Raw genomic sequence first — 20,935 nt, 5'->3', positions numbered from 1 at the left:
CAGCTGGGCGGGATCCTTCAATAGAAACTTCTGTAAGAAAATGAAACACTGAGGAAACTGATGCCTACTGCGATCCTCCTCTACCCTCCTCTGCCTCTCTCTCGCCACTCTCTCTCCCTCCATCCCAAAAGTCTTCTTCTCCTCATGATTTCTTATTATCACTGTCACTATCTCACTGGCAGCCTTCTACCATTCTACCTCTACCCCTCCTCTCCCTTCAACTCTCTCTTACGTCCCGTACAAAATAAATACGTAAAAGTTGCAGTTTTACATATGAAAATCACATTTTCACATGTTAAATAGCTGTTTCACATGTTGAGCTTAAATTTCACACCTGAAACCATCTTTTCACATGTATCAATTTAGAGTTCACATTATAACACCACCTTTTTACATTTGTGGAGAATACAGATGCCGTATCTTAATTTGATCATCCTATTGTTGCAGGAATTTTCCTGCACAGCAAGAAACACAAACTTGTATTCGAGGTTGTATCAAGGTTTAAAAAAGCTTCTATACCTTGTCATTTCCATTTAAAAATTTCAGATTTGTTTCCCCTATTGAAAATTTTATCAGCCCCTATAAAAAATGTCCATTAATTATAATCCACATTTGTCGTTTCACATGTAAAATAAACTCCATATGTGAAAATCTCACTTTTACATGTGGAATTGCAAGTTCACATGTGAAAATCAAATTTGCCATTTCACATGTAAAAAAACTGAATTGCAGATTCACATGTGGTGTTGAAATAATGTTATTCTCCTCACATGTGAAAAGATGTTGTTAATATGTTGCAGTAGCACTGTTTCCACCGGTGGAATTAGGATGACATCTAAAAAGCCCAAATGTGGGACAATGGAACGATTTTGCGGGACATTTCCTGAAGGGGGGGGGCATGTTAAATCCTCTTGAGTCCATTTCCCCGACATAAATTTTTTGCACGGGCTGCGTCTCAATCCACAGCATCCACCAATGGCGGCCTTCTGCATCTGCGGTGGAAGGTGTCCAAGCTACAGCGGTGTTTGTCAGACCATAAAAACAAGCCTGAAAATCGGTCTTCTCACGAAATCATCTGTAGCGTCCAAACAGTTTAACCTACAAAACAAGGGATGTACATATGGAAGTAGTTCAGTGCCTAAACAAAGGGGTTAAATATGTGTAAAAAATATGTATAAATAGTTTCCTGATCTTTCTTATATCTCTCAGATATTGGACAGACTTCAAAACAAACTGCATTTCGTTGAATGTTTTTACTATGTATTTTTCCATCTATGAATCTGTTATTCTTAAAATAATTCCATATGTTAGCTTAGTAGAAACCTCCCTCCCCTGGCTTAGACTATAGAAGGTTTTAGTGGATTACGCTCAAATGGCAACATACACTGAGTGAACAAAATATTAAGAACACCTGCTCTTTCCATGGTATAAACTGACCAGGTGAATCCAGGTGAAAGCTATGATCCCTTATTGATGTCACTTGTTAAATCCACTTCAATCTGTGTAGATGAAGGGGAGGAGACAGGTTAAAGAAGGATTATTAAGCCTTGAGACAATTTGAGACATGGATTGTGAATGGTCAAGACAGAAGATTCATGTGCCTTTGAATGGGGTATGGTAGTAGGTGTCAGGTACACCAACTTGTGTCAAGGACTGCAACGCTGCTAGGTTTTTCACGCTCAATAGTTTCCTGTGTGTATCAAGAATGGTCCACCACCCAAAGGACATCCAGCCAACTTGACACAACTGTAGGAAGCATTGGAGTCAACATGGGCCAGCATCTCTGTGGAACGCTTTCATCACTTTGTAGAGTCCATGCCCTGATTAATTGAGGCTGTTCTGAGGGCAAAACTCAAATATTATGAAGGTGTTCCTAATATTTGCTATACTCAGTATAGTTCTGCTGTATCAAGGTCACTGCCTGTTAAAGGGACAATCCTTAGTTTTTACATACATTTTTGGACTTAAATGAATGGTAGGTACCTATTGATTCATGAAGAATATAACATAAATGCCTCATGACTTTAGTTCAACTGTCGTCGCCCATCAGAACCCCAAATATAAGCTTATTTTACTCCAACGTTTGTGAGCAAAGTAAATTTAAACAACCACTGTTTAGCCTAAAAACATTGTTTAGACTGTTATTTTGATATCATGGATGGTCAGCCCTTGCATCCATAGCGTAGTCTATGGATTTGAGAGTGGTTGCATTCCTCCAGCTCCATACCTCAGCTTTTTACTGAAACTATGGCGGGGTGTTCACTTTGTTAATTTTCAATTAAGGACTGTTGCTTTAAACACTTTCAATAGAGTAATAGTGTTATTATATGGTGCAATCCTCTAGTGAATGAGTTAATTTTGTGCCATTAATATCAAGCAAAGCTTCTGAAGTCAAGAACAAAATTCTTAGTATTGCAAAAAGAATTATGATATTGAAAGTAAAACATAAACCCAAAAGTATTGACAGCAAAATCAAATATTGCAAGGAAATAATTGTTTATTTTATTTTAATGATGTGTTTTTGTAAGGGATGCTCGCTACCTCTCCCTCGCTCCCTCTCTCGTTCTTTCTCCATCTCTCTCTCTCTCTCCCTCTCACTCACTCCCATGAGCTGCAAACTGGACCAGATAGTATCTCTCAAGCATCCAGCGCCACAGCGTCATTTCTTCACACACCAGCTCTGGGTGACAGCTCAGTAGGGGTGTTTGGGAAAAGAGCTTGCTGTGCGAGACGTCTCAGGGAATTCTACCGTCTAGATACAGGTAAGGAGCACTGCCTCACAGGCACTCCCTTGCTACATACCTTTGCACACATTTAACCACGACAGGTACATAAACAGATATACATTTATAGCTGCTATAGTTTCACATTTTCATAAGATTTAAACTCATTTGTATGATCTTAGCTGGTAATTTTATTTAATGTAAAAATGTATACTAATTTTGCTACCAGTCAGATAACACTTTTCTATTCTATCGTACATGAATACTGTATCATGCATGCTGCCTACTTTATGGATTGCTTTGAGCATGAACGCTACATGTGTGCATCCTACAAATACCCCCAAAGCCACCTGAAATGTCTTAACAAACTAGACAACAATAACAAAACATTTTACATTTTCTTTGTCACTATACAGATACACTATATATACAAAGGTATATGAACACCCCTTAAAATGAGTGGATTTGGCTATTTCAGCCACACCCGTTGCTGACAGATGTATAAAATCGAGCACAACGCCATGCAATCTCCATAGACAAACAATGCCAGTAGAATGGCCTCACTGAAGAGCTCAGTGACTTTCAACGTGGTACCGTCATAGGATGCCACCTTTCCAACAAGTCAGTTCATCAAATTTCTGCCCTGCTAGAGTTGCCCCGGTCAACTGTAAGTGCTGTTATTGGGGAGTGGAAAAGTCTAGGAGCAACAACAGCTCAGCCGTGAAGTGGTAGGCCACACAAGCTCACAGTGCTGAAGCGCATAGCGCGTAAAAATTGTCTGTCCTTGCTTGCAACACTCACCACCGAGTTCCAAACTGCCTCTGGAAGCAACGTCAGCACGAGAACTGTTTGTCGGGAGCTTCATGAAATGGGTTTACATGGCCGAACAGCCGCACACAAGCCTAAGATCACCATGCGCAATGCCAAGCGTTGGCTGGAGTGGTGTATAGCTCGCCACCATTGGACTCTTGAGCAGTGGAAATGCGTTTTCTGGAGTGTTGAATCACGCTTCACCATCTTGCAGTCCGACGGACGAATCTTGGTTTGGCAGATGACAGGAGAACGCTAACTACCCGAATGCATAGTGCCAACTGTAAAGTTTGGTGTAGGAGGAATAATGGTCTGGGGCTGTTTTTCATGGTTCGGACTAGGCCCTTTAGTTCCACTGAAGGGAAATCTTAACGCTACAGCATACAATGACATTCTAGACGATTCTGTGCTTTCAACTTTGTGGCAACAGTTTGGGGAAAGCCCTTTCCTCTTTCAGGAGGAACGCCGACTGCGAGACAGGCCTAATCGCCCAACATCAGTGTCCGACCTCACTAATGCTCTTGGGGCTGAATGGAAGCAAGTCCCTGCAGCAATGTTCTAACATCGAGTGGGAAGCCTTCCCAGAAGAGTGGAGGCTGTTATAGCAGCAAAGGGGGGACCAACTCCATATTAATGACCATGACTTTGGAATGAGATGTTCCACGAGCAGGTGTCCACATATTTTTGGTCATGTAGTGTATAAACAAAACATAGGCTCAGAGTTCAGAAACATTGAGTAAGTTCATACTGTTAACCTGACACACAGACAGGCACTAATCCCTGGCACCGAGTTGAGAAGTTTAGAGACGTGGCTGTAGTACCAGTCACCAAACATGTAATCCCAACTAACGAGGAAAGGTGCTTAGAGCAAAGAAAGTCTAAATCCATGACATTTTCCACCCAAAGGTTTCGTTTTGATGTCTAGTTATACACCATAACATTGCATCATTGCTCTAATTCACAAATACACTTTTAAAGGTTACTAAATCTCATCTATTCCCCCAAGACATTTGAGGGTATAACCTATACTGAACAAAAATATAAATATAAACGCAACATGCAAAGTTGGTCCCATGTTTCATGAGCTGAAATAAAAGATTCCAGAAATGTTCCATACGCACAAAAAGCTTATTTCTCTCCACTTTTGTGTACACATTTCTTTACATTCCTGTTAGTGAGCATTTCTCCTTTGCCATAATCCATCCACCTGACAGGTGTGGCATATCAAGAAGCTGATTAAACAGCATGACCGTTACAAATCAAATCCAATCAAACTTTATTTGTCACATGCTCCGAATACAACAAGTGTAGACCTTACCGTGAAATGCTTACTTACAAGCCATTAACCAACAGTGCAGTTCAAGAAGGGTTAAGAAAATATTTACCAAGTAGACTAAAATAAAAAGTAACACAATAATAATAATGAGGCTATATACAGGGGGTACCGGTACCGAGTCAGTGTGCTGGGGTACAGGTTAGTTGAGGTAATTTGTACATGTCGGTAGGGGTGAAGTGACTATGCATAGATAATAAACAGTGAGTAGCAGCAGTGTACAAAAGGGGGGGGGGGGGCGGTGTCAATGTAAATTGTCCGGTGGCAATTTTATTAATTGCTCAGCAGTCTTATGGCTTGGAGACAGAAGCTGTTGAGGAGCCGTTTGGTCCTAGACTTGGCGCTCTGATACCGCTTGCCGTGCGGTAGCAGAGAAAACAGTCTATGACTTGGGTGACTGCAGTCTCTGACAATTTTCTGGGCTTTCCTCTGACATGCCTATTATATAGGTCCTGGATGGCAGGAAGCTTGGCCCCAGCGATGTACTGGGCCGTTCGCACTACCCTCTGTAGTGCCTTACGGTCAGATGCCAAGCAGTTGCAATACCAGGCGGTGATGTAACCGGTCAGGATGCGCTCGATGGTGCAGCTGTAGAACCTTTTGAGGATCTGGGGACCCATGCCAAATCTTTCCAGTCTCCTGAGGGGGAAAAGGTTTTGTCGTGCCCTCTTCACAACTGTCTTGGTATGTTTGGACTATGATAGTTTGTTGGTGATGTGGACACCATGGCTCTTGAAACACTCAACCTGCTCCACTACAGCACCGTTGATGTTAATGGGGGCCTGTTCGGCCCACCTTTTCCTGTAGTACACGATCAGCTCCTTTTTCTTGCTCACATTGAGGGAGAGGTTATTGTCCTGGCACCACACTGACAGTTCTCTGACCTCCTCCCTATAGGCTGTCTTATCGTTGTCGGTGATCAGGCCTACCACTGTTGTGTCGTCAGCAAACTTAATGATGGTGTTGGAGTCGTGTTTGGCCACGCAGTCGTGGGTGAACAAGGAATACAGGAGGGAACTAAGTACACCCCCCTGAGGGGCCCCAGTGTTGAGGATCAGGCGTGGCAGACGTGTTGTTGCCTACTCTTACCACCTGGGGGTGGCCCGTCAGGAAGTCCAGGTCCAGTTGCAGAGGGAGGTGTTTTGTCCCAGAGTCCTTAGCTTAGTGATAAGCTTTGTGGGCGCTATGGTGTTGAACGCTGAGCTGTAGTCAAAGAACAGCATTCTCACATAGGTGTTCCTTTTGTCCAGGTGAGAAAGGGCAGTGTGGAGTACGATTTAGATTGCGTCATCTGTGGATCTGTTGGGGCGGTATTCAAATTGGAGTGGGTCTAGGGTGTCCGGGAGGATGCTGTTGATGTGAGCCATGACCAGCCTTTCAAAGCACTGACGTCAGTGCCACGGGGCAGTAATCATTTAGGCAGGTTACCGTCGCTTCCTTGGGCACAGGGACTATGGTGGTCTGCTTGAAACATGTATTACAGACTCGGTCAGGGAGAGGTTGAAAATGTCATTGAAGACACTTGACAGTTGGTCCGCGCATGCTTTGAGTACACAGGTGCATCTTGTACTGGGGACAATAAAAGGCCACTATAAAATGTGTAGATTTGTCACATAACACAATGCCACAGATGTCTCAAGTTTTGAGGGGGTGTGCAATTGGAATGCCCACCAGAGCTGTTGCCAGAGAATTTAATGTTAATTTCTCTACCATATGCCGCTTTCCATGTTGTGTTTGAGAATTTGACAGTATGTCCAGGCGTCCTCACCGTCTTCACAACCGCAGGACATGTATGGCATCGTGTGGGCTAGCAATTTGCTGATGTCAACGTTGTGAACAGAGTGCCGCATGGTGGCGGTGGGGTTATGGTATGGACAGGCATAAGCTACGGACAACAAACACAATTGCATTTTATCGATGGCAATTTGAATGCACAAAAATACTGTGACGAGATCCTGAGGCTCATTGCGAGGCCCATGTTTTTAAGGTATCTGTGACCAACAGATGCATATCTGTATTCCCAGTCATGTGATATCCATAAATTAGGGCCTAATGAATTTATTTAAATTGACGGATTTCCTCAGCTGAAATGTAACTCAGTAAAATCAATGAAATTGTTGCATGTTGCATTTATATTTTTGTTCAGCATATATCAACGGAATTTAATACATAAATGACCACAACCCTTAGTAAGAAAACTGAAGATGACAGTGCAATCATATCACTATTAGATATCAAATTTGCAATATCTAATTATCAAAATAAGGAATTCATTGCATAGTCTATCTGAGGGGTGAAAGCAGATTTTGGCTCGGATATAGGCCTACCATAGCAACCTGGTCTTGTTGACTACAGAGATATGTAGCTCTGACATTGAGACAGGGAGCTTTTGCGAATACATTCGAGATGGGCAGTAAAGACCTGCAGCTCCTCCAACCTCCAACAGCCGTGCCAGACGTGCCCATGAGTATTCATCAGGAGAAGCTAATGGGGCACCGCGACATGAACCTCTGATTTAGAGCCCTGCCTCCTGTCACTCCTAACAGAAGAACAGCTAGAGAAAGTGTGCAACAGGCTGGTATGGGAGGAGGAACAGGTGTTGATGAGTGAAAAGATGCAAAGTGATGCTGAAAGGTATGAGTCATTGGGATTTGTTCCCCAGAAATGCTCATTTGCAATATTGTGTTCAGATAAAACATTATGATGAGTAGGAAATATTGTGCTGGAGGTGTACAGCCAGCTGTAGAATTATGAAGGGCCACATTACCCCTATTGAGTTAGGCCTACACATATTTTTTCGTACTAAAAGCACAAATGCATAATTTAATTCAAAATTATTTAAGATATGAGTGGGTGAAGAAACCCACGTTATATCTAACATTACGCCTAATATGACCACTTGTAAGGCTAAAAACATATCCAAAGTCAAATGAGCAAATATTATGTCCCAAACTAAGAATTTTCTCCAAATAGCGAAGTGGCAAAGCCGAGCTCACAATTTGTTCTGCGCATCGTTGTCAGCGGTGTCATATCACCGAAGCAGTCAAGGGAACGACATGGTCAAATCGGACACTAAAATAATTATTTCCAGTTGCGCAGCAGGCCCAATGGAAGGGTGTGATTCATTAGGCTATTAGCCTATAAATAAGCTTTATCGTAGAAAGGAGACACATTTTCATACGAAGAAGAGATAAGTTGAAGGTTCAACTATGTTTTCTCTCACTCGGTTTAGGTCACTTGGAAGACTGGCAAAGCACTGCATCACTTTACACAGCCCACTCACAAACGGGTACGCAGGCTCTCTGCCTGTACCCCGTCTCCGTTACTCTGCACGCTAATTTTCCAGAGAGCCCGGAGAGGTGAGAATGGGAAAATCCGAAAGCCAAATGGATATCATGGAAAAATCAACCAAACCAGTGAAGCGCCGTTGGACTGTTGTGGAGATCGGGCTGTCTGTGCTGTTGTTGCTGGTCAGCTGTGCCCTAACTGGACTGATAGTCCTCTACACTTCGGCTTTGAGAGGTAGGCTCAACCCAATGACCGAGGACTATTCCCCTAATCAATTGCTAAATGTCATGCCATTTGTAAAGTAAAGTGCGTAATGTCCTGAATTGGTCTGTGACCCTCTGATTTTCTCCACTAATAGTAATGCAATTTACATTTTAACGGGTATGTCAACTTGTGGAGGTCATATGGTTTGACTATAGTTGGGCATTGGGCATTGAGCAGTAGAAATACAAATAGAATTGGACCTCCACTAATTACACTCACATCTTACTGTGATATTTATCAGGTTTTCATGTTATGATTCCTCTTGTTGGAAAGCACAAAGCCAAGCAGTATTTGAAAAACTTTATGAGCATCTTGTGACAACTATCCCAGAGTGTTTTGTAAAGTATATTGAGGGATAAATAGGCGACCAATTTTCTAATCAGAATAAAATGTCCATTATTGAGGTGGGAAAAGCATTCCAGCCTATTGTAACAGTAAGTGCTCTGATCAAGCATTTTCCGCATTTATTTTCTCTCCAATGCAGAGCAATCTAATAGATCTGGTGTGTCAAGGAGCTCAGTCACTGAGGGTGAGTCTTACATTTTAGTCATTTAGCAGATGCTCTTATCCAGAGCGACTTACAGTAGTGAATGCATACATTTCATACATTTCTTTCTCCGTACTGGTCCCCCATGGGAATACGAACCCACAACCCTGGCGTTGCAAACACCATGCTCTACCAACTGAGCTACACGGGACTTGAGTTGAAATATGTGATTATATCCATGTTATAGGATACGCTACGATGTAAACTGGCCAGAGGATGTTTCCTTTCTAATTCCCTCTGACAAAAGTGAGAGAATAGTCATCGCTGACACAGCCATTTCAGAGAGACCAGACAGACAGACAGTATCAAGCCATGACTTTGCCAAAGAAATCTAAAGGGTCCTTAATGCGGCTGTTAATAAATTCATACTCTTTGCCAGGAATGACGATAGTTGTTTTCTATTAAAAGTTCCTCTTATATCCATTCACTGTGTCATGTTTTCAGGGCAGCAGTATCGTTCTGGCCCCAGCAATGTTTGCACAACTCCTGAGTGTGTTACTGCAGGTGAGCATTCCGCCTTCATACGGGGTTGTTCTTCCTCCCAAAACAAACTCATCACTCAATATTATGTCAACATCACAGACAACTGCGTCACAAGTTTCCCTTAACTGCTATGTAGTCCCATATTCCCCTCTCTTGACTCCTCATCTGACTGTGGCCCCACAGCTGCTCGTCTTCTGCAGAACATGGATGCAACAGTGGAGGCGTGTCAGAACTTCTACCAGTATGCCTGTGGGGGCTGGCTGGAGCGCCATGTCATCCCAGAGACCAGCTCCCGCCACAGCGTCTTCGACATCCTCAGAGACAAGCTGGAGATCGTGCTTAAAGGTCCAGTTCAGCCATTTTTTTTTTTTTTATCTCAATGTCAAATCATTTCTGGGTAACACTGAAGTATCTTCCTGTGATTGTTTTCAATTTAAATGGTCAAAAAGAAACAAAAATAACAAAAGGCGATATTTCAAGCAACAATATTGCTAGGAGTGGTCTGAGTGTGGAGGGGAAAACTGAAAATGAGCTGTTATTGGCAGAGAGGTTTGAAACTCTCTTTCTTATTGGTCTATTAACTAATTTACCGCATGGGGATGTCACCATGGAAGGCCAAAACTCCATCCCACCAAAACAGGCTGAAATTTCAGGTGGTCTTTTCAAACAGCTCTTACACCAAAAAGGCATGATCATAACCTCATAGTGTGGACATATATCTATATATATAAAACACAGGAAAACAATGGGCCTTTAAAGGTCAGTCAGCAACATGTTTCCATAGTAACCTCAGGGTCAGCCATTATGTGATAAAAGTGATCCATGGTCAGCTACTGTCTTGTATGCAGGATTACACTGTGTTATCATCAACTTGCTGTGTTAGATAAAATCAATGGATAAAATTAGGTCAATCTTTGCGATGCTGTCGGTTATCTTCTCACAGGAGTTTTTGAGACTGAGAGTGATCAGGACCGTGATGCCTTCAAGAAGGCCAAAACTCTCTACAGCTCCTGCATGAATGAGAGTGAGTAGGATTTCTCACGTCTAAACTCATACCAACTCGACAGCAGTTAACACTGTTACAGCTCTTTGGTCTCGTCAGAATTAGCTGCATACTCTGTAGTATTAATCAACAGTAAGTATGTAAGATTGACGCATAGTGCGTTCATAAAGGTGTCACTGTGTTGTCTGTGTTGTCTGCTGTAGCTCTGATAGAGCAGCTCGACTCCAAGCCTCTCGTGCGTCTCATCGACAGCATAGGAGATTGGCCTGTTGCCTCAGAGGACTGGAACAGCGCTACAGGTACTGATAACGCACACACACACACACACACACACACACACACACACACACACACACACACACACACACACACACACACCAGCTGAAATGATGAGTGATATGAGTGTGAGTGACGTGTGACATGCTCGTCCAGCCTGCCCCTCCTCCCGGCTCTCAGGTGTTGTGAGGGGTTGAGTGGGCAGCAGAACAGCAGAGCAGTCCTCAATCAGGACTGTGACCGATTCTTAAAATAGACCACTGTGCTCTGCGCCAAACCCCCTGACTGCCGCCGGTATAATTAAATGTAATCAACGACGGTGGCTCAAACAAAATTAACCACGCGTAAGTGCATCTGGTGCGTTTTCACAAACAGATATATGACTGTAAATTGTGCGGCAGTGGCCATCTACAGCGCTGTGGCTTCAGAAAGTATTCACACTCCTTGACGTTTTGAACATTTTGTTGTGTTACAGCCTGAATTTAACATTGATTAAATGTAGACTTTGTGTCACTGATCTACAAACAGTACCCCATAAATGCAATTGAACAAATTAATAAAATATGAAAAGCTGAAATGTCTTGAGTTAATAAGTATTCAACCCCTTTGTTATGACAAGCCTAAATAAGTTCAGGAGTAAAAATTTGCTTAACAAGTCACATAATAGGTTGCATGGACTTACTCTGTGTGCAATAATATAGTGTTTAACATGATTTTGGAATGACTACCTCATCTCTGTAACCCACACATACAAGTATCTGTAAGGTCCCTCAGTTGAGCAGTGAATTTCAAACAGATTCAACCACAAAGCCCAGGGAGGTTTTCCAATGCCTTGCAAAGAAGGGCACCTGTTGGTAGATGGGTAAAAATATAAAAAGCAGACATTGAATATCCCTTTGAGCATAGTCAAATTATTAATTAGACTTTGGATGGTGTATCAATACACCCAGTCACTACAAAGTTACAGGTGTTCTTCCTAACTCAGTTGCCGGAGAAGAAGGAAACCGCTCAGGGATTTCACCATGAGGCCAATGGTGAGTGTAAAAAAGTTACATAGTTTAATGGCTGTGATAGGAGAAAAAACGGAGGATGGATCAACAACATTGAAGTTATTCCACAATACTAACCTAATTAACAGAGTGAAAAGGAAGCCTGTAAAGAATTAAAATATTCCAAAACATGCATCCTGTTTACAACAACTCAACAAAATGTGGCAATGCAATTAACTTTTGGTCCTGAATACAAAGTATAGTGTTTGGGGCAAGTCCAATACAACACAAAATTGAGAACCACTCTCCATATTTTCAAGCATAGTGGCGTCTGCATCATTTTATGGGTGTGCTTGAAATCGTTAAGGACTGGGGGAGTTTTTCATGATAAAAAGTAAACGGAATGGAGCTAAGCACACGCAAAATCGTAGAGAAAACCTGGTTCAGTCTGCTTTCCACCAGACACTGGGAGATGAATTCACCTTTCAGCAGGACAATAACCTAAAACACAAGGCCAAATCTACACTGGAGTTACTTACCAAGAAGACAGTGAATGTTCCTGAGTGCCGAGTTACAGTTTTGACTTAAATCTACTTGAAAATCTATGACAAGACTTGAAAATGATTGTCTAGCAATGATTTTGAAAAGAATAATGAGTAAATGTTGCACAATCCAGGTATGGAAAGCTCTTATAGACTTACCCAGAAAGACACATCTTTAATTGCTGCCAAAGGTGCTTCTACAAAGTATTGACTCAGGGGTGTGAATACTTATGGAAATGAGATATTTAATACAAAAAAAGTGTAAACATTTCTAAAAACATGTTTTCACTTTGTCATTATGGGGTATTGTGTGTAGATGGGTGAGAATTGTTATTTATTTTAGCCATTTTGAATTCCGTCTGTAACACAACAAAATGTGGAATAAATCAAGGGATATGAATACTTTCTGAAGGCTCTGTGTACTTGGCTCTGTGAGAGGTAGTCAGTGTACTCTCTGCAAGCCAGATGATTAATGTTATATTAAATGGCCTTGTGTATAATTTTTTCACGTTATTATCTCAGAACAGGCCTGGAGCCTGGAGGACACTCTAGCCACCCTCAACTCTCGTTACCACAAAAAGGTTATTCTGGACATGTATGTGTGGACGGATGACCGCGATTCCCGGCGCCACATTATCTACGTAAGGACAGTGTCTGAATACACAATGTTCCCAAAGTTCACTGTTTTATTTGTCAATCTTCACCAATACTGATTTGGTGATAGAAAGCTGACATGTCTGTTTATATTTTACAGATTGACCAGCCAGCACTGGGAATGCCATCCAGAGATTATTACTTCAACGATGGAAACTACAAAAGGGTACTTTCATCAACAGCGTGTTTAATAATGTTATATTGATGTCATTGCAGGTCAACTTTGCAGTTTTGTGTCGTATGGCTCTTTAGGTGCGAGAGGCCTACTTGCAGTACATGGTTTCCATGGCGAGGATTGCCCGCGAGGACAGGAACTTGACCCAGGAAGATGACCGTGTGGTGGAGGAAATGGTGCAGGTGCTGGATCTAGAGACAGATATTGCCAATGTGAGTGCCAACCTGCCACAATAGGAACCAGAGCTGTGACAGAAATGAAAAAGAGACTTCAATGAATTAGTCTACAGCAAGAAACATCTAATAGAGACTCATGAAATCAACTACACTCTACTTTATGTTGTCCTCATGTTAAAAACTTGATGAATATCATGAATAGATCAATATTACTGCTAAATACAGTTTGTCACCTCAAATTATAATACATCAGACATTACTGTACACCTATACTTTCTGTGCTGTCGTGTCATAGGCCACATCCCCTGCAGAGGAACGTCAGGATGTCACGATTCTCTACAATAAGATGACCCTTAGTAAGCTGCAGGAGTCCTTTAATCTCAACGTAAGTGCTTCCACTCCAGTGATTTCAAGTGGATGAGACTTGAGTCTGATGGCTTTGTTTATTTATAGTACACTGTACTATATGTACAGTGCATTCTGAAAGTATTTAGACCCCTTCCCTTTTTCCACATTTTGTTACGTTACAGCCTTGTTCTAAAATTGATTAAATTATTGTTTTCCCTCATCAATCTACACACAATACCCCATAATGACAAAGCAAAAACAGGTTTTTAGAAATGTTTGCAAATTTATACAAAATAAAAAACAGAAATACCTTATTTACATAAGTATTCAGACCCTTTGCTATGAGACTCGAAATTGAGCTCAGGTGCATCCTGTTTCCATAGATCATCCTTGAGATGTTTCTACAACTTGATTGTAGTCAGCCTGTGGTAAATTCAATCTATTGGACATGATTTGGAAAGGCACACACCTGTCTATATAAGGTCCCACAGTTGACAGTGCATGTCAGAGCAAAAACCAAGCCATGAGGTCAAAGGAATTGTCCATAGAGCTCCGTGACCGGATTGTGTCGAGGCACAGATCTGGGGAAGGGTACCAAAGAAATTCTGCAGCATTGAAGGTCCCCAAGATTACTGTGGCCTCCATCTTTCTTAAATGGAAGATGTTTGGAACCACCAAGACTCTTCCTAGAGCTGGCCGTCCGGCCAAACTGAGCAATCGGAGAAGAAGGGCCTTGGTCAGGGAGGTGACCAAGAACCCGATGATCACTCTGACAGAGCTCAAGAGTTCCTCTGTGGAGATGCGAGAACCTTCTAGAAGGACAACCATCTCTGCAGCACTCCACCAATCAGGCCTTTATGGTAGAGTGGCCAGAAGGAAGCCACCCCTTAGCTTTGAGTTTGCCAGAAGGCACCAAAAGGACTCAGACCATGAGAAACAAGATTATCTGGTCTGATGAAACCAAGATTGTACTCTGTGGCCTGAAAGCCAAGCCTCACATCTGGATGAAACCTGGCACCATCCCTACGGTGAAGTATGGTGGTGACAGCATCATGCTATTGGGATGTTTTGCAGTGGCAGGGACTGGGAGTCTAGTCAGGATTGAGGGAAAGATGAACGGAGCAAAGTACAGAGAGATCCTTGATGAAAACCTGCTCCGGAGCGCACAGGACCTCAGACTGGGGCGAAGGTTCACCGTTCCAACAGGACAACGACCCTAAGACACCGCAATGTCCTTGAATGGCCCAGCCAGAGCCTGGTCTTAAACCCGATCAAACATCTTTGGAGAGACCTGAAAATAACTGTGCAGCGAAGTTCCCCATCCAACCTGACAGAGCTTGAGAGGATCTTCAGAGAAGAATGGGAGAAACTCCCTAAATACAGGTGTGCCAAGCTTGTAGCGTCATGCCCAAGAAGACTCAAGGCTGTAATCGCTGCCAAAGCTGCTTCAACAAAGTACTGCATACTCCTGAGTGGTGCAGCGGTCTCAGGCCCTGCATCTCAGTCCTAGAGGCATCACTACAGACCCTGGTTCAATCCCAGGCTGTATCACAACAGGCCATGATCGGGTGTCCCATAGGGCGGCACACAATTGGCCCAGCGTCTTCCAGGTTAGGGGAGGGTTTTGCCGGGGTAGGCCGTCACTGTTAAATAAGAATGTGTTCTTAACTGCAGACACATTTCAGTTGAATACATTCAGTTGGACAACTGACTAGGTATCCCCCATTCTCTTTCCCTAACTGACTTGCATAGTTAAATATAGGTTCCAAACATTTTTTTAAGTAAAGGGTCTGAATAATTACAGTTGAAGTCGGAAGTTTACATACATTTAGGTTGGCGTGATTAAAACTAGTTTTTCAACCACTCCACAAATTTCTTGTTAGCAAACTATAGTTTTGGCAAGTTGGTTAGGACATCTACTGTGTGCATGACACAAGTAATTTTTCCAACAATTGTTTACAGACTGATTATTACACTTATAATTCACTGTATCACAATTCCAGTGGGTCACAAGTTTACATACACTAAGTTGACTGTGCCTTTAAACAGTTGGAAAGTTCCTGAAAATGATGTCATGGCTTTAGAAGCTTCTGATAGGCTAATTAACCTAATTTGAGTCAATTGGAGGTGTATCTGTGGATGTATGTCAAGGCCTACCTTCAAACTCAGTGCCTCTTTGCTTGATATCATGGGAAAATCAAAAGAAAGCAGCCAAGACCTCAGAAAAAAAGGGTAGACCTCCACAAGTCTGATTGATCCTTGGGAGCAATTTCCAAACGCCTGAAGGAACCACATTCATCTGTACAAACAATAGCACGCAAGTATAAACACCATGGGACCACGCAGCCGTCAAACCAAAGCCATACTATGGTTTGCAACTGCACATGGGGACAAAGATCGTACTTTCTGGAAAAATGTCCTCTGGTCTGATGAAACAAAAATAGAACTGTTTGGGCATAATGACCATCGTTATGTTTGGAGGACAAAGCTTGCAAGCCGAAGAACACCATCCCAACCGTGAAGCACGGGGGTGGCAGCATCATGTTGTGGGGGTGCTTTGCTGCAGGAGGGACTGGTGCACTTCACAAAATAGATGGCATCAAGAGGCTTGCAAGCCTCCTCCTTTTGATTATTTTACAGTGACGGCCTACCCCGGCCATAACCCTACCCTAACCTTGAAGATGCTGGGCCGCCCCGTGTGCCGGGGCGGCAGGTAGCCTAGTGGTTAGAGCGTTGGACCAGTAACCATAAGGTTGCAAGATCGAATCCCAGAGCTGACAAGGTACAAATCTGTCGTTCTGCCCCTGAACAAGGCAGTTAACCCACTGTTCCTAGGCCATCATTGAAAATAAGAATTTGTTCTTAACTGGCATGCCTAGTTAAATAAATACAAAATGAGGAAGGAAAATTAAGTGGATATATTGATGCAACATCTCAAGACATCAGTCAGGAAGTTAAAGCTTGGTCGCAAATGGGTCTTCCAAATGGACAATGACCCCAAGCATACTTCCAAAGTTGTGGCAAAATGGCTTAAGGACAACAAAGTCAAGGTATTGGAGTGGTAATCACAAAGCCCTGACCTCAATCCTACAGAAAATTTGTGGACAGAACTGAAAAAGCGTGTGTGAGCAAGGAGGCCTACAAATCTGACTCAGTTACACCAGCTTTGTCAGGAGGAATGGGCCAAAATTCACACAACTTATTGTGGGAAGCTTGTGGAAGGCTCCCCGAAACAATTTGACCCAAGTTAGACAATTTTAAAGGCAATGCTACCAATTACTAATTGAGTGTATGTACAGTCGTGGCCAAAAGTTTTGAGAATGACACAAAAATTAATTTTCACAGAGTCTGCTGCCTCAGTTTGTATGATGGCAATTTGCATATACTCCAGAATGTTATGAAGAGTGATCAGATGAATTGCAATTAATTGCAAAGTCCCTCTTTGCCATGCAAATGAACTGAATCCCCCAAAAACTTTTCCATTGCATTTCAGCCCTGCCACAAAAGGACCAGCTGACATCATGTCAGTGATTCTCTCGTTAACACAGGTGTGAGTGTTGACGAGGACAAGGCTGGAGATCACTCTGTCATGCTGATTGAGTTCCAATAACAATAACAGACTGGAAGCTTCAAAAGGAGGGTGGTGCTTGGAATCATTGTTCTTCCTCTGTCAACCATGGTTACCTGCAAGGAAACACGTGCCGTCATCATTGCTTTGCACAAAAAGGGCTTCACAGGCAAGGATATTGCTGCCTGTAAGACTGCACCTGAATCAACCATTTATCGGATCATCAAGAACATCAAGGAGAGCGGTTCAATTGTTGTGAAGAAGGCTTCAGGGCGCCCAAGAAAGTCCAGCAAGCGCCAGGACCTTCTCCTAAAGTTGATTCAGCTGCGGGATTGGGGCACCACCAGTACAGAGCTTGCTCAGGAATGGCAGCAGGCAGGTGTGAGTGCATCTGCACGCACAGTGAGGCGAAGACTTTTGGAGGATGGCCTGGTGTCAAGAAGGGCAGCAAAGAAGCCACTTCTCTCCAGGAAAAACATCAGGGACAGACTGATATTCTGCAAAAGGTACAGGGATTGGACTGCTTAGGACTGGGGTAAAGTCATTTTCTCTGATGAATCCCCTTTCCAATTGTTTGGGGCACCCAGAAAAAAGCTTGTCCGGAGAAGACAAGGTGAGCGCTACCATCAGTCCTGTTTCATGCCAACAGTAAAGCATCCTGAGACCATTCATGTGTGGGGTTGCTTCTCAGCCAAGGGAGTGGGCTCACTCACAATTTTGCCTAAGAACACAGACATGAATAAAGAATGGTACCAACACATCCTCCGAGAGAAACTTCTCCCAACCATCCAGGAACAGTTTGGTGATGAACAATGCCTTTTCCAGCTTGATAGAGCACCTTGTCATAAGGAAAAAGTGATAACTAAGTGGCTCAGGGAACAAAACATCAATATTTTGGGTCCATGGCCAGGAAACTCCCCAGACCTTAATCCCATTGAGAACTTGTGATCAATTCTCAAGAGGCGGGTGGACAAACAAAAACCCACAAATTCTGACAAACTCCAAGCATTGATTATCCAATAATGGGCTGCCATCAGTCAGGATGTGACCCAGAAGTTAATTGACAGCATGCCAGGGTGGATTGCAGAGGTCTTGAAAAAGAAGGGTCAACACTGCAAATGTTGACTCTTTGCATCAACTTCATGTAATTGTCAATAAAAGCATTTGACACTTATGAAATGCTTGTAATTATACTTCAGTATTCCATAGTAACACCTGACAAAAATATCTAAAGACAATGAAGCAGCAAACTTAGTGAAAATGTATATTTGTGTCATTCTCAAAACGTTTGGCCACGACTGTATACTTCTGACCCACTGGGAATGTGATGAAAGAAATAAAAGCTGAAATAAATATTTCTCTCTACTATTATTCTGACATTTCACATTCCTAAAATAAAGTGGTGATCCTAACTGACCTAAAACAGGGAATGTTTACTAGGATTAAATGTCAGGAATTGTGAAAAACTGAGTTTAAATGTATTTGGCTAAGGTGTATGTAAACTTCCGACTTCATCTGTATGTAAATGTGATATTTCAGTTTATTTATACATTTAAAAAAAACTATTTTTGCTTTGTCATTATAGGGTATTGTGTGAAGATTGATGAGGGGAAAAAACAATTCAATCCGTTTTAGAATAAGGCTGTAGCGTAACTAACAAGTCAAGGGGTCTGAATACTTCCCGAATGCACTGTATGTACTTGTAGCTTGCAGAAGAAGGCTCAGCCTGATAATAATAGCAACAAATATACATTTCTGACAGGGTTTCAACTGGACAAGGTTTGTGCGTGGAGTGTTGTCCAGCGTGGCTGTGGACCTACAGCGAGAGGAGGAGGTGGTGGTCTACAGCTCTCCCTACCTGGAGAAGATGAACGACGTGCTCTCCAAACACACTGTCAGGTCAGACTCTGCCCAATGGCAGCTGTTAATGTAGAACAATGGTAGGATCATGAGAAGCCCATGGTTCAAATGTGCTTCTATCAGTATAGTATCTACTGTGAATTATCATGCGAGCCAAGGTGGTTACACCATCTTGGGCTGTGTGTGTCATGTAGATACATTGCTTGAGCGATTGAGGGACATTATTGGTGAAATATGTCCATGTTTCTCTCCTCCAGAACCATGCAGAACTACCTTACCTGGCAGCTCGTCATGGAGAGAGTCAGCAGCCTGAGTCGCCGCTTCAAAGATGCCAGGGCACACTATAGAAAGGTGAGACAGATATATGAGCACACTTAGGAGCACACTTCGAAACAAGCACATTGAAAAGCAAATTCATGTGTAAACATGTGGCAAATTAGACGGTCTGTGTGTGTGTCAGGCGCTGTACGGGACCACCGTGGAAGAGGCACGGTGGAGAGACTGTGTGCGTTACGTCCAGGGCAGTATGGAGAACGCAGTGGGTGCTCTGTATGTGCGAGAGACCTTTGCTGGTGAGAGTAAACGCATGGTGAGTCACTCCTGTTGACGAGACGCAGGCAAAACAGTGACAATCCCTCTCCGGCTTATTATATCACTGTCGCTAAAGCAGTTTAGGCTGTACTTTTAACATGAGTGCCCATTTGTGTCCATGTGAGTTGTTACGGGTGTGTATATGTTGATTTATTAACTCTTTGTGTGGACAGGTCAGTGACCTCATCAGTAAGATCCAGGAAGCGTACGTGGAGACACTTGAGGAGCTGAACTGGATGGATGACCAGTCTAAGGAGAAGGCAAGAGAGAAGGTACAAACAAAGCGGTGCAAACAAACACACCATGTACATCAGCATTTTGAATGTGTAAAACAAAGAACTTACCAGCTGACTGTTCTACTGCTCTATGTTCTCAGGCCATGGCCATTAAGGAGCATATTGGCTATCCTGACCACATTCTGGAAGAGAACAATCTGAAGCTTGACCAGGAGTATGCCCATGTATGTGTGACCTGGCCAAAGTACTGTGATACATCTTCCTGTTCAAAGAGAAATGGATGTAGAATTTGTTGTCTATATTGTTTCTGATGATCTGGTCTCTCTCTGCAGCTGAACTTCAGTGAGGAGAACTACTTTGAGAACGTCCTTGAGAACTTGCAGGCTGAAGCACACAAGACTTTGAAGAAGCTGAGAGAGCCAGTCGACCCAGACATGTAAGATACATCCATTTAGCCTCACATACTGTAGACTCACCCCCCCACTGGGCACAGACGTCAATTCAACGTCTATTCCACGTTGGTTCAACACCATTTCATTGTAATTATGTAGAAACAACGTTGATTCAACCAGTGTGTGCCCAGTGGGACGTGAACACGGGGCACACATTCCCTCTCAAGTGATGGGATCTTTATTCTAATAGTTTTTTTTTTACTAGGTGGATCATTGGCGCTGCTGTTGTCAATGCTTTCTACTCGCCAAACAGAAACCAGATAGGTAAGATGACAACAGCCAACACAATGGCTGCAACTTTTGTCACCCATCCAAACTTAGCTATCGTCAGCCAATCATGACTTAAAGAAAAATTCCTTACTAGAAAAATAAACAAGTTCTGAAGACACCATAATTATTTGATGAATTCAGAAGCATGTAGAGATTAAAAACAAAAACATGCATCCTGTTTGCAACAAGGCACTAAAGCAATACTGCAAAACGTGGCAAAGCAAATCACTTTTTGTTATGTTTGGGGCAAATCCAATACAAATCCAATACAACACATTACTGAGTACCACTCCCCATATTTTCAAGCATAATGGTGGCTGCATCATGTTATGGGTATGTTTGCAATC

At 42.7% G+C, this 20,935-nt stretch overlaps 1 protein-coding gene across 1 annotated transcript in view; it reads left to right on the top strand.

Annotated features, from left to right (window-relative positions):
• The first annotated feature begins 2,400 nt into the window (after positions 1 to 2,400).
• mmel1 (membrane metallo-endopeptidase-like 1) overlaps positions 2,401 to 20,935 on the top strand; it is a 47,858-nt gene continuing 29,323 nt past the window's right edge. The window contains exons 1-18 of the mRNA XM_029694723.1: positions 2,401 to 2,762; positions 8,099 to 8,388; positions 8,903 to 8,947; positions 9,410 to 9,469; positions 9,632 to 9,793; positions 10,392 to 10,472; positions 10,655 to 10,750; positions 12,781 to 12,899; positions 13,013 to 13,078; positions 13,165 to 13,299; positions 13,559 to 13,648; positions 18,942 to 19,078; positions 19,297 to 19,390; positions 19,500 to 19,628; positions 19,804 to 19,902; positions 20,007 to 20,090; positions 20,199 to 20,302; positions 20,524 to 20,582. Coding sequence (XP_029550583.1) covers positions 8,232 to 8,388; positions 8,903 to 8,947; positions 9,410 to 9,469; positions 9,632 to 9,793; positions 10,392 to 10,472; positions 10,655 to 10,750; positions 12,781 to 12,899; positions 13,013 to 13,078; positions 13,165 to 13,299; positions 13,559 to 13,648; positions 18,942 to 19,078; positions 19,297 to 19,390; positions 19,500 to 19,628; positions 19,804 to 19,902; positions 20,007 to 20,090; positions 20,199 to 20,302; positions 20,524 to 20,582 — 1,717 coding nt within the window. The 5' untranslated portion in view covers positions 2,401 to 2,762; positions 8,099 to 8,231. The remainder of the gene's footprint in view (positions 2,763 to 8,098; positions 8,389 to 8,902; positions 8,948 to 9,409; positions 9,470 to 9,631; positions 9,794 to 10,391; positions 10,473 to 10,654; positions 10,751 to 12,780; positions 12,900 to 13,012; positions 13,079 to 13,164; positions 13,300 to 13,558; positions 13,649 to 18,941; positions 19,079 to 19,296; positions 19,391 to 19,499; positions 19,629 to 19,803; positions 19,903 to 20,006; positions 20,091 to 20,198; positions 20,303 to 20,523; positions 20,583 to 20,935) is intronic.

Source organism: Salmo trutta, chromosome 16, assembly GCF_901001165.1.
Source record: "Salmo trutta chromosome 16, fSalTru1.1, whole genome shotgun sequence".
In the NCBI taxonomy this organism is placed as follows: Eukaryota; Metazoa; Chordata; class Actinopteri; order Salmoniformes; family Salmonidae; genus Salmo; species Salmo trutta.
Note: the sequence above shows the minus strand (reverse complement) of the source record. Positions and strands in the feature narration are given on the sequence as shown.